The 14,130-nt window shown below is 35.2% G+C and overlaps 1 protein-coding gene across 4 annotated transcripts in view; it reads left to right on the top strand.

The window, feature by feature from the left end:
* The window catches only part of PTAR1 (protein prenyltransferase alpha subunit repeat containing 1), a 49,511-nt gene extending 37,804 nt beyond the window's left edge, over positions 1-11,707 (top strand). The window contains exons 7-8 of one of the 4 annotated variants that reach the window (XM_015117787.3): positions 2,478-2,512; positions 2,597-11,707. In XM_015117787.3, the coding sequence (XP_014973273.1) occupies positions 2,478-2,512; positions 2,597-2,820 (259 nt within the window). In that variant the 3' untranslated portion in view covers positions 2,821-11,707. 4 annotated transcript variants of the gene reach the window in all.
* The last annotated feature ends 2,423 nt before the right edge of the window (positions 11,708-14,130 follow it).

Raw genomic sequence — 14,130 nt, 5'->3', positions numbered from 1 at the left:
TGGGCTCATAATATTCAGTTAACCATTCTTTAAATGGACGTGCTGTCAACATATGTCTTTTCATCCAGGCTTCGTTATTCTGTTGATAGAACACAGGCAGAGTAGGCTTAGCATAATTCTTAAGGGCCCTAAGATTATTGGAATGGTAAATGAGCCCTGGCTTCAACCTAAAGTCACCAGCTACATTAGCCCTTACCAAGAGTCAGACTGTCCTTTGAAACTTGGCATGGATTTCTCTCTAGCTATGAAAGTCCTAGACGGCATCTTTCAATAGAAGGGTATTTCATCTACATTGAAAATCTCTTGTCAGTATAGCTGCCCTCATCAGGGATCTTAGCTAGGTCTTCTGGATACCTTGCTGCAGCTTCTACATCAGCATTTGCTACTTCACTTTGTACTTTTATGTTATAGAGATGGCTTCTTTCGTTAAACCTCATGATCCAATCTCTGCTAACTCCAAACTCTTTTTCTCCAACTTCCTCACCTCTCTCAGTCTTAGAATTAAAGAGCATTAGAGCCTTAGTCTGGATTAGGTTTTGCCTTAAGGGAATGTTGTGGCTGATCTGCTCTTCTATCCAGAACACTAAAACGTTCTCCATATCAGCAGTAAGACTGTGTTTTGCTTATCATTTGTGTGTTCACTGGGGTACCACTTTTAATTTCCTTCAAAAACTTTCCTTTGCATTGACAACTTGGCATGAGAGGCCTACCTTTCAGCCTGTCTCAGCTTTGGACATGCCTTCCTCATTTAGCTTAATCATTTCTAGCTTTTGATTTAAAGTGAGAGATCTGTGACTCTTCCTTTCACTTGAACACTTAGAGTTCATTGTAGGGTTATTGATTGGCCTAATTTCAATATTGTATCTCAGGGAACAGGGAGGCCTAGGGTGAGGGAGAGAGATGGGGGAAGAGCTGGTTGGTGGAGCAGTCAGAACATACACATTTATTGGTTCAGTTTACCATCTTATATGGGTGTGTTTGTGACACCCCAAAATAGTTATAGTAGTAACATTAAAGATCGCTGATCACAGATCACATAACAGATATAATAATCTTGAAAAAGTTTGAAATATTAGGAATGTTACCAAAATGTGACACAGACAAAAAGTGACCACATTTAGTTGGAAAAATTGTGCTGATAGACTTGCTTGACATAAGATTGCCAAACCTTCGGTTTGTAAAAAATACAATATCTGGCCTGTAATCTCAGCACTTTGGGAGGCCCAGGAGGGTGGAGCACAAGGTCAGGAGATCTAGACCATCCTGGTTAACACAGTGAAACCCCATCTGTAGTAAAAATACAAAAAATTAGCTGGGCATGGTGGTGTGCGCCTGTAGTCCCAGCTACTCGGGAGGCTGAGGCAGGAGAATGGTGTGAACCCGGGAGGTGGAGCTTGCAGTGAGTCAAGATTGTGCCACACTGCCCTCCAACCTGGGTGACAGAGCGAGACTGTCTCAAAAAAAAAAAACCAAAAAAAAAAACAAAACAATATCTGCAAAGCACATTAGAGCAAAGCATAATATAAACTAGTTGTGCCATAGGCCAGTTTTCTACTGCTGACTCATTGTCATTAGGCAGCTTATCTGGCCTTTAAGTTTTACCCCTTGTAAAACTGGTACATTATATGCTCCCTGTCTGCTTCAGAATATGCAAGGAAAATGAATAGAATTCTCTTTTAAGGGCTTAGAGTTGCCAATGTGAATGATGAGATATAACAACCTAGAGCTTATACAGTTCATTGTACATAGATGTGCCCCCACTGAATTGAAATTTTTGGAGATTAGGCACGGGAATCTTCATTTTTAACAAACAATTCTAGGTGGTTCTAAGGGCAGGAGAATTGCTCTTCTCAAAGGGAGAACAGGAACTGTATCTTTTAACATGTTTTGCTCAGAGCTCAGCACATCCCCAGTGCATGTGGATGTTTAAAACTGTAGTTGGTGATGGATTTAGGGTAAAGTTCAGTTGACTTTTAGGGAATAAGACCCCCTACAACAGATACGTTATTTTTATTAAAGTATTTGATAGAGGCCACAGATTCAGCCTCTAAAGGAACTGTTCAATCCCCTTATTTCTGAATCACTTTTCTTCCAGGATATCAATGAGGTTCGTTTTTGGTTTTGTTTTATATTTATAATTTGTAGCAGAAATAAGACTATCACATATTTCTAGTTTTATGTTATAGTTACCATAGAGCACCATCTCCAAGTCATTGTCATCTCAGTAAATGCTTATGAAAAACCTTAGGACCGTATTCTTTCTCACAAACAAACCTGTAAGCTGGGGTTATAAGACTTTCTTTGTCCAAATATCCTGGAACATCATTGCTACTGTTTTTCCTCCTTCCCCTGTATAACTTGGTTATGAAGTGGACAGTGAACTGAATACTGTATGTTTTGAAATTGCAAACTTTTTTTTCCGGAATGTGAAAAAAATGTGATTTTCTTTATTCTCTTCCTTCCCCTCTCTATCGCAGGCGGCATATTTTCTACCTTCAGCATCACTTAAATGGTAGGTTTCCTCACAGCATGACCCAGTTGTCACCTGCAGACAGCCCTGGGGGGACTTTGAGTGACTTGCACCTTATCCCAGCAGGCTCCCAACTGTCTCAGGCAATGGAAGTGGATGGACTGAATGACTCTAGCAAGCAAGGCTATTCCCAGGAAACCAAACGCCTGAAGCGGACACCAGCTCCAGACTCTCTAGGCCTAGAAATGGAGCACAGGTTCATTGATCAAATATTGTCCACCTGTCGGAACGTGGAGCAAGCCAGGTTTGCCAGTGCATACAGGAAATGGCTGGTTACTTTGAGTCAATGAAAGAGGTGAATTAGTCCTACAAGGTTCCCCTTTTAGTGCAATATTGCTTTCTTTTATTATTTACATAGTTGCATGAACTATTTACTATTATTGGCTAACCATATGTTCTTCATCTTTAGGTTGAAAGTCCATAGTAAATCTTTCATTTTATTTATTTTGTTAATAACTGGCATTCCTGTGGGGATAAAATAGTTGTATAGTTCCTTCGTGCTAAACAACGTGTCTTAAATTTTCTGTGGAACTTCTCACCCTTTGTATTTCTGTAAGTGGGGCTTCTCATTTGGTTTTCCTGATTGGTTCACATACACACCTCTACCCACCTCAGTCCAATTGCTGCATAGGCAAATTATTTTAAAAATTAAAAATTTAAGGCCTAGGCAGGAGGATCGCCTGAGCCCAGGACTTTGAGACCAACCTGGGCAACATAGCAAGACCCCATCTCTACAAAAAGTTAAAAAAAAAAAAAAATAGCTAGGCATAGTGCTATGCACCTGTGTTCCTAACTACGCAGGAAGCTGAGGCAGAAGGATTGCTTGAGCCCCAGGTGTTTGTGGCTATAGTGAGCCATGATTGCACCACTGTACTCAGCCTGGGCAACAGAGTTGAGACCCTGTCTCTAAAACAAGTTGAAAATAAACATTTATGTTGCAGTTCAACTTAAGAATGTTGGTATGAATGCTGAAATGTTGGTATGAATGCTGAATAACTTGATGTAATTGTTTTAAGAATCAAATGGCTAGATGGGTGAATGTGTAAAAATATAAACTAGTTCTCTTTCTCTAGCCTGTTCTACCCAATTACCAAAGTCAGAAGTATTGGAATTTATATGAAAAAAATGCTTCCAATGTAATCCATTTTTTAAATGGTTATTTAAAAAAAAAAAAAAACTAATTTAAGAGTTTATGTAATTGCAGTAAAGGAAAATTATTTTTATTGCTAGTTTTGATAGATTATTTTTACCTCAAATTTGGTATATGCCAAAACACGTCAGTCCTTATACAGTTGATTTTTTTTTTCTTTCTGAAAACCTGGAATGCTGTTTTTAGCTATTACTACTTTTTAATTTCAAATTTACTTATAACAAATGGGAGAAATATATAAAGAAATATATCCATAAAAATCTTCCTTTTTAAAAATCTAAATTATTGAGGATACACTATGGAGACTACAAAATTATCATGAAGTGACTATTAAAGTTTACTGGCAAATGCCAGGGGAAGGAATAGTATGTGCAAAACAAAACACTTTTATACTGAACTTAATCAGGGATGAGGTACCAAAGTATCCACATTATAGCTGTATCTTATGTTTTCAATAACAAGGGCTGAGTTTTTCAGGTAGGTGGGGTGAGGGTGGGGAATGGGCCGTGTAATGTCTGCTTTCTTATATTTGCCCTTTTGTAAATGGTCTGTGTTTCTTCTTTTCATATACTTTCTGTTTTGCCAATCCATTACATATTTTTTGTCACTTTCATGTGTCATTTTTGTATATCTTTCCTTTCTTACTTCAGGGGTGTGTCTTCAAGATTTCTACCCCCTATTTGCAATGAATTTCATACCTCATCTAAAATACATTCATATACCAGAAATATCAACAAGAGTGGCCCTTCCAAAAGTTTCCCTAATGATGGAAGCTGTCAGTTGTCCTGTCTCTGTGCAGAATGGGAGTCACAGTGGCAGAAATAAGTGTGACAACCATGCTTTGCCTGTTGTGCTTTTTACTGGCTAGGTGATTTGCAAAGTGGGGATAAAGATGTAGGGAAAGTAAACCTCTCTGTCTCACTGTTATAGAAAGCCTGGACTTGAGTTAGGTACATCGCCTTAAAAAAGCAGAAATATGTCCTTTTCTTGGGCATACTGGTTTTGTTGAGTGGCAGACTGTTTAAGTGAGTGAGACTTAAGAATGCCAGAAACGTTGTCTAGCCTGGCCCCAGTAGACAGAATTTGTTCTTCTCTCAAGTCAAAAATTACCTTTTTGTAGCTTTTATATTATTTAGATGAAAAAATGCCATTAAGAACATAATTCCATGGTCCTTTGTGTACAAAACATATTTTGAATCAAATACCTCAAGGTCCACCTAGACCTCTATGGATAAAATCATAAGTTTATGATTTTTAGCTCCTGTGAGGGTTTGGGGGCAAACTACACAGAAAAGACATGGGTGGTTCAACCCATTCCACTAAAATATGTCGCCAGATTCTGGCCGAACTCAGTATTACCTTTTTTCCTAAAAATCATTTTTCACATTTTGAGTAATAGGGCTTATTATGCTTTGATGTGAAAAAATATCAGGAAATGAGTGACAATACCCTATGAAACACTAGCTAAATTTTTATAGTGCTCCATGCCTTTGTGTACCTTCCACTGATAATCTTGCCCATCTTTGCTGTTAACTATTTTCATATCTTCTAAGGCTCTTAACCCACTCTTTTGAAGCCGTGCAGTCCTTTAATATGTCTTGGTTTCTTCCTAAAAGTTTTAAGTAGAGAGCAAAAATACAAATACCCAAAGGATACTGTTAGTATGTAACTTTTGTGTGCTGCTTTATTTCTAGAGTTTGCATTTTTTAATTGTTCATTCACAGAAAATCCTAATATTGCCCTATATGGTTGTTTTTTTTCCTAAGTGGTTAATATTTAAACCAGCTAGCTGTAGCATGATAATGTCTTTGACTGAGCTCATGTAGTAGAAAGGATGTGTCTATTTTCTGGGACTTGTTAGTCTTCACTTATTTTTCTATAACTAATTGTTAAAAGGAAAAGATGGCTTATTGACATGTATTTTATTAAACTTTCACTGAAAGAACAGTGGGTCATCGTACCATACTGTGGATTAAGAATACTACTGACAAGCACAAAGCATTAAGCTCTGTAACGGTCTCCACCACCACCTTCACCCCACTTTTAGTGTACCTTAGTGTACTTTAGTGTACCTGTTTTGGCAATACGGTGTTTTTCAGATTCTACTGTGCCCTGCACATTGTGAGGAGTCATTAAATATTTATTAAATTAATGAATGACTAACAGAAGAAGAGAAAGATTGTTTGGGAGTGATAAGAATGAGTGATGATTGAGAAATTGATGGATTAGTGCAATGGATTGTGAATGAATGATGCTTTCTAGTTTCGTAATACGTGGGAAGTGCTATCGCCTATAGAATAAGTTGATTTAGACTTTTTTTTCTTCATTTCATTACCTTGTTTAAACTTGTTAAATCCCAGCCAAGAAATGCAGCTCTGTAATTGTCAATTAACTGTACTATAACATATACTAAAAATTGTAGAGCTGAAGAACCCACTTGCATTAAGAACACCACTTTCTGTTCATTTGCGGTATTAGAGGACAGATCCTGCACACAGAGGCAGAACTGCTTTTGGTCAACTGAAGAAATTCTTTGATTTCAGTGACTTACTGATCTGTACCTGTGCACGTATCATCATTTTATGCTTCTCCTTGTTTCCCCACAACTTGAACTGTGACTCTTTCAGGTATTTCTTAAATCTGTGTGAGTACTTTGTAAGCTTAGGGATTTGATACATATTAATGTCCCCTTTGTCTTCTCTAGGTTTTAGCATTTTATTACGTCTTAAGAAACTCTGGGCCCAGACTTTCAGTCATATTTCTTATTCCTATGGTACAGTTCTCACTTAAAGGCTTAATTATTAGTAGGGTTAAATACATACAGGTTATCTCTAAAAGTACTTAAGTTTTCAAATAAGGGCTTATGTGATACAAGATATGGAAACAAAAGTTTTTGGATTTTTATGCAGTAGTTTGCAGGAAAGCAAATACATAGTAGATCATATGCCACTTAGGTATGTTCAGGTCATGCCAATTTATTCTTGTTAGGCCACACACACATGTATGTGCGTGTAAAAAGAATTTTTAATATTGAAGCAAACAAATTATCAGTTTAATAATTTTCTGTTATATAGCACAAGATGGCAGATACCACCTACTGTATAACAATCTAATAATCCCTACCCTAGTTCCCCTGAGTTATAGAAGATGCTAAAGATTTAGTTGTAAAGGGAAGTAACATGATTTTTTTTTCTAAAAAGCTGTTTTAAGCTAACTATTATCTTGCTATTGGAAAATTATATTTTAAAACTTAAAGATATTTAAAGTGTGCTAGAAAATTTGAACCTGATAACAACTGAACCTTTTGTCTTGAATAAATTTCTCAAATAGAACTGTGCAAACCCTAGCACTTTATGTGTTGCTGCCTCCCCACACCTAGGTATGCTCTGTAATAAGCTCCCAGTTAATGGAGAGATGTGTAGAGGCACTGGGAAGTTAATGAAGAAGAAAAATCAACCCCAAGAATTCCTTATTATCACATAGTGTCTTTTAAAAAATAACTATAGGACTGTGTTAATTTGAGTGCCTTTCTTACTTTTTTGGGAACAAGATTATATTTAATGTTTAAGAAAACAGGATGGAAGTTTTATCAAACAGTTGATTGTGGCCCATTGTTTTATTTATTCCCATCGCTAGGCATGGCCCCATAGGGTATTTTATCCTTCAGTGAGAGACTGATATAAGCAGGCAGGATGCTTTGATTATTCCATTAGTTATCATTTTAAGGACCCTACCAATATTTAGTTCTTTCTTTCTGGCAACTAATGTTTTGGGGGTTGGAGGCATCCCATTTAGAGGATGGTGTGTGCACAAATAGATTAGTCTGAAACCTGTGTCCAACGGGAAACAGTGGCACTCTGCCCTAAAATAAAGGCCAGAATGTTGTCCTAAATGAATCCTTTGCCTTACTTTAGGACCTTCCTTCCCTCTCAAATTCAGGCATAATGTAATATAGTTGAAAGGGTGAAAACAGTACTTGCTTTCTTTCAGATACTGGAGGAAAAGAAGTAAATGCATAGATGAAATTTTAAATGTATCATTTTATCTGTTTGTATCTGGAGAAGGGAGGGATAGGAATTCCATATTTCAAGATAGCAACTATAATTTCATAGAAATATATAGCTAAAGATTCCAAAGTGCTTTTACAGAGAACTGTTGAATAATATATTCCTAAAGGGCAGCAATATGCCATGTTCATGGTGAAGACAGAAAACCAGTGTATCAGTTGTGGATCTTAGGTGGGAGAGGAAACCTCAGGCTCCCAACTTTGACTTCTCTACTCTCACCAGGCCATGTTAACACTGTAAAACCAAACTCTTTGCTAAGAACAATACAGGGCAGTAGTTTAGTCTGCTGATGAAACTTTGTGCTTCCAAGAATATTAGCTATATATAATTTGTGCTTTCTGGACAATAGAATGGTCCAGAAGGCTAACCCTGACATTACTTTTATTAGTCTGTTGTTATTCCTCAGGGTGTAGAAGATTTAGTAAATTTAGGACAAATTTTATATTCAGTGGCAAAAAGCAAAGGCAAAAATATGCTAAATATATTATTAGCTCTTAAATTTTAGTATAGATCGTATTTTTTATAAACTATTACCAGTACAGTAGCTAGTAGATATTCTGTGACTGCCTCGTTGTTCATCTTGCTGCTTTGGTCCCTATGGCTCTAGTATGAACATTCTTGTGTCTTCTGTGGAAATGATTTCTGTATTACAGTTCCATCTTTGGTAGAGGTGGGAATAATTGTATTTTGTTTTCGTTGACATCATTCTCAACTTTTAGAAATACTGTTGAGGAAAATGATTACTGTTGGTTTTCAAATTGACAACTATTTTGCTTCCAAAGACTTCAGTTTCCCTCTGTTTTATGTGTAGACTTCATATATGTTCAACACATTGCATACTGCCTTGCACATTGTAGGAATTCAACAAGTCAGAGTTTATAAAAGCTAGAAAGATAAAACTAGCTTAGCTGTCTTATCATCATTGTCCATATTCTTAGCTTTGGGAAAAATATACCATTTTGCATAAAATACATAATCAGTTTCAAATGCACAAGGCAAAGATATACAGTTGCACAACATTGCAAGTGAAATTTACAAAGGATTTCTATTTTTGTGTATGCTCCTATTTAAAGTGCTCCTATTTAAAGCAGTTTTCTTTATTAGAGCAACATCTTCCAGCAAAGTTAGAAACCTAACATAAGTGCTCATTTGCCCAAATTAACGAGATAGTTATGTAAACTTTTCATATTAAGTCTTTAGTCATTTACAAACAATAACATTCTGGCTTTTCTTCCATACCTTTAAGGAATCAGCCTTAATTTTATGTATGGCAGTCACTTTCCTCAAGGTACTATGCAGCACACTTTCGATTGCTTATTTATCTTTATAAAGTGATACGTAATAAATTTAGGTTTATTTGTCACATAATTTCATATGTTCAGATGTTGATTCAAAGAGCATTCTATTAGAAAAGTTTGTAAATTATCCTCCCTTACAAATACTATTTCATCTTGCATTTGGAGCAGGTATTTTTTTCTTATTAGTTGAAGACTGGGTACAGTTATAGTAGATGCTCAATAAATGCTTAGTCAGTGATTGATCTAACAGCAAACTAACAGCTTTCAGAAAGGAGACTGTTGACATCTTTTCACCAAGGAGTATATTTGTAGAGTAATATATGTGTGGAATTTTAAAATTATATCATTTGACATGATTTATGAGGCTTATTTAGGCTGGAGTTAGTAACATGTAATAAAAATATTATTTATACACAACATAGTTGAAAGATAGGAGATGTGAAAGTTTAAGTAGTATTTTCTTATGCAAGGCATATTAATAAATGTAATTAAATGTCTTAAGCAGTTCGCTGAACTCTAGAGAGAACTACTGTAGTCTTCTGCAATCAGTCTCTGTATTGGTATATCCAGTACTATCGGGGTTTAGGTTCTTTTTATTTTTCCTTAAATCTTACTTGTTTCTAGCATCTTAAGAGTGGTACTGGTAAAATGTGAAGTTACAATAAACTTCTGCTTGTTTTCTCCGAACATCTTTGGCATGAGGGAGAACTTTTTATGAATGATACAGTAGTTTCAGCATCTGTTAATTTGTGGTTTTCAAAGCATTTTTGACAGAGTTTACCTAATGTAAAAAGATTAAACAGTTTTATAAAACACAAATAAACATTCCTACCTGAACTGTGAGGAACAGAGTGTATAATACAAATGTAATTAGGCATTGCCTCCTGGCGAGGTTCTTGATGCATGACTATGATGCTGGCTGCTGACTGAGGTGAGCACTGTGAGTATTGTATTTTGGCATATGTTGTTTTTAGGAAAATAATGGAATGCATTCTTAGATTAACTTATTGTTTTTGAGTTAGAAAAAATAAAAGACAAGGTATTATAAGTATGCCAAATACTTTTACACTACAAAAGATTTAAAAAGGAGAGGAAGAAAAAATATCAAAGGCCAGTTATGATTTTTAATAGCGTCTAATTTTTTTTTTTACTCAAATTTTTTGGACACTAGTCAATTGCATAATTTAACATGGAGGAGCTTTCATTTAAAAGAAGTTCTCAGCTACTATATTCTGCCATTAGAATTCACCATGCCTGTTAATTTTACATTGCTTGAAAATTTAAGTTAGCTGCCATCAATATTGTTTTAAGATTTTCTTACAGTTTATGTTTAAATGGAAAAGTTATGTATATAATCTGTGGTGCAGGGTCAGGCCTTGGCCATTAAAGGTAAGTTTGGCTAACTTACTTTACTGAAGAGACTAATGGTCTTCCCTCTGTTGCACTGCTATGTTTCTTGATCTATTTTTCCCCAGTATAACAGTCTACATTGAAGTCCTTTAGCTCTCTCCATATACTAATTGACATTTGTTAAGGATTCAATATTTTGTGAATTCTTTTTTCACTTAAAATGCATATCTTGCAGAGAGATAAGAGTGAATTTTGCAATAATTTATATGCAGAGTGTGCTTATGGGTTTCTGGGAGTTCGAGTTAGTACCCCAGAGTGCTTAAAGTATGATGCTAAATTCTAAGGCTAATATAATGACTATAGATTATCTATATCCACACTGTTCAATAGAAATATAATGTGAACCACAACATAATTTTTAATTTTCTAGTAGCCATATTAAAAAAGAAACACGCAAAATTAATTTTAATAACATTTTATTTAACCCAGTATATTAAAAATATCATTTCAACATGTAATCAATATAAAAGATTATTAATGAAACACCTTATCTTCTTTTTCTTCCATACTGAGTCTTAGATTTGAGTGTATTTTGTACTCACAGCACATCTCAATTCTGACTGGCCGCATTTTAAGTGCTCAATAGTCACATATGGCTAAGGGCTACTATACCGGACAGTACAGATTCATAGAGTACAAAGTATGACTTTATTTTAACTTTGGAGATGGTGAGGTAGGCATGTATTTATGGTACTTTAAAAATTCAAAATAGTTAGAAAAGCATCTAATAGAATTATCCGCTTGTTTTCCTTCATCTTCATTTTAATATGCTCTAGAAGTAGGATCAACCTGTTCCAATTTGCCAAGCATTATTTAAGGAGGAATAATTCCATACCATGTAAAATACTGTGATATGCTGATTATAATACATTATTAACAAATTTTCAAGTTGCGTTCACTAAATTCTGTCCTGTTTCTTCAAAATAATATAGCTTAAATTGCATGTTAATTGTATATCTTACCTATTTTGTTTTTATATTATTCTTACAATATAATCATGTATATTAACAAACAGCCCTGGGATTCTAATCTTCCTCTGCAGCTGTCTTCCAGGACTTACTGGCACTTATCACATTGTGATAAGTGTCAGAAAAGTAGAATAAAATATTCTTTTTCCATTAGATTTGTTCTTATGTGACCATGTACCAAGCCAGATATAAATTATTGTATTTCTGTAGAATATGGAAAATAGTGTTTGTCTTATCTTTGCTAAATGTTTGCAATTTCTAAGTAAACCTTTCATCTCCTAAAATGAGTGTTAAGTGTGATTTTGTTTTTACTTTTGGTGCTTTAAACTTGAATCTAGTCTACCAAGCTTTCCATTTTATTTGCTTTGATGGTGGTAGGGAGGTGGAGGTGTGAACTGTTGTGTAAATGAAACCAATAACTTTATGACCTACATTTGTAGAAAGAATAAAAATGCCACTATGTCTAGAACATAAAAGAAATGTCAGAAACAAATTAGAGAAATTGCCACAGTTGTTTTTAAATTGCATTAACAGTGACTAATTGCCTTGTGAAAGTTATTATGACTAGATGTGCTTTTTCCCACCTATTTCAAATGAAACTGTAGAGCACACAGAATTACTCGGTTATTTTAGTGTTACATCGTATGTTTTCTCAATCCTGAGTCTCACTTCTGTATAAGCCAGATATAGCAGCGTTATTTACACAATATAATACGTAGATAGACTCCAAAAGGTGTTTGATAAAGCGGATGCTTTTTTTTAACTCAAATTTTAATTATTTCAGAAGTGTTTTATGGGAAAGACCTATATTACTTTATCCCTTGACTATTTAGGATTATATTTTATATAATGCATTACTATTATGTATATTTTGGGTAGGAAACAGGATATCAAATTTATTTTGCATGATGGCAAAGTACTACAATTGTTTAAAATTGCAGTACTGGCCAGGCGCAATGGCCCACACCTGTAATCCCAGCACTCTGGGAGACCCAGGCCGGTGGATCACCTGAGCTTAGGAGTTCAAGACCAGCCTGGCCAACATGGCAAAACCTCGTCTCTACTAAAAATACAAACATTAGCCGGGCATGGTGGCGCACATCTGTAATCCCAGCTACTCAGGAGGCGGAGGCGGGAGAATGGCTTGAACCCAGGAGGCAGAGGTTGCAATGAACAAAGATCATTCCACTGCACTCCAGCCTGGGTGAAAGAATGAGACTCCGTCTCCAAAAAAAATAAAACATTAAAAAAAAAAAAAAAAAAAGCAGTAGTGTTTTTGCACTGATAAGCTAGGAAAGAAAACTAGCTTAATTTGAATTAAAGCAAATTACATAAGAAGTGTGACAAAAATCCGTATTAGTAAAGTGCTTCCCTGGGAAATTGATTTGGTTAGTAACATGCTTTTTGAAATGAAAGATGAACAATAACAGATCCAAGATGATACACTAGCCAATTAAATTTATTAAATATGATAACCCTTTTGTCATTGGTCTACATTTAGCAGATAGCACAATTTTCCTCATGTTGGAAACTCAACGTTTTGCTTTTGGTACTCTATTACTTAAAAAAAGAAAAGGTATTTTTTATGAGATATTTAAATAGCATAGCTTTTGTCTACTAGTAACTTACTCCAGAATGGCCCTGTTGGGCATCAGCTTTAAGTTACAGTGTGCCTTTTCTTTAAGAGAAACGCAGTAGTATCATTATATGTGTACAGTGTCACAGAAGTAGAATTTGAAAGGTTGCTTGCCTCTCCACCTTAGCTTTAAAAAAAGGAAGCAATAATTTACATCTTGTTTTTGATTTCACAGATTCTTAGAGTAATCCTGGCTGTCGGGGTTCTGAGTGCTTTACCTCTTCTTAATGATGTGAGCAACAGACAGAATGGTATTTCTGAATTTACACTTTTAGTACTGGAAAAGTCTGATGATATACAAATGTCTCGTATTAGATTTCTCATATACCTCTCACAATAACTACAGCAGCATGATCAGCAAAAGGTCTGTGTAGGGAAGCTAACTAGGCTGAATTGACCCTCTGTCATATTTTATATTCTCATATTTTTAAAAATTGCTAGTGACCTCACTAGATACATTGTTGAGAAAATACTGAAAGGTAGTGACCACATGGGATGGGTGTAACACCAGTCACCCCTATTTGTTTTATTTTCAAGTAAGTTGTGTAGTCATACCATCTACTGACATTCCTCGGAGCAAAAACTATCACGTTGTCTCTTGTTTATAACTAAGTGAGGACACATCTAGTTGGTGGCATTGATATAAGTCTTAATTTCAGTTATTCCACGTGAATAAAAAAATCATCTTGTGTAGCATTTATTATAGTAGAAAATCACCAAGAACTACAATGTGCAACAATCGATTGAGTAAATTAGTGTTTTCCTGTAGAGGTATACTATGCACTCATAAAAACAGAACTTATAATTACAAGGAAAAAACCTCATAGTAAGTTAAGTTTTTAAAAGTAGGTTACAAAGCAGTATGTAAATAAGATTCTAACTTTATTATTTTTTTAATTTAAATCTCATTTCTAATCATAGCAGGACCAACCTTCATACTGAACACAACTAAAAATGTTGGAAAATATATTAAAATCTTATTCAAAGCAGATAAATTAAAAAACATCATACCAAGACTGTGGAATGCCAGCAGAAAAAAAAAATCAAAAAGAGCTAAAGACAAAAGATTAA

This window comes from Macaca mulatta, chromosome 15 (genome assembly GCF_049350105.2).
Source record: "Macaca mulatta isolate MMU2019108-1 chromosome 15, T2T-MMU8v2.0, whole genome shotgun sequence".
Taxonomy (NCBI): domain Eukaryota; kingdom Metazoa; phylum Chordata; class Mammalia; order Primates; family Cercopithecidae; genus Macaca; species Macaca mulatta.
This window is presented reverse-complemented; position numbering and strand designations above follow the sequence as displayed.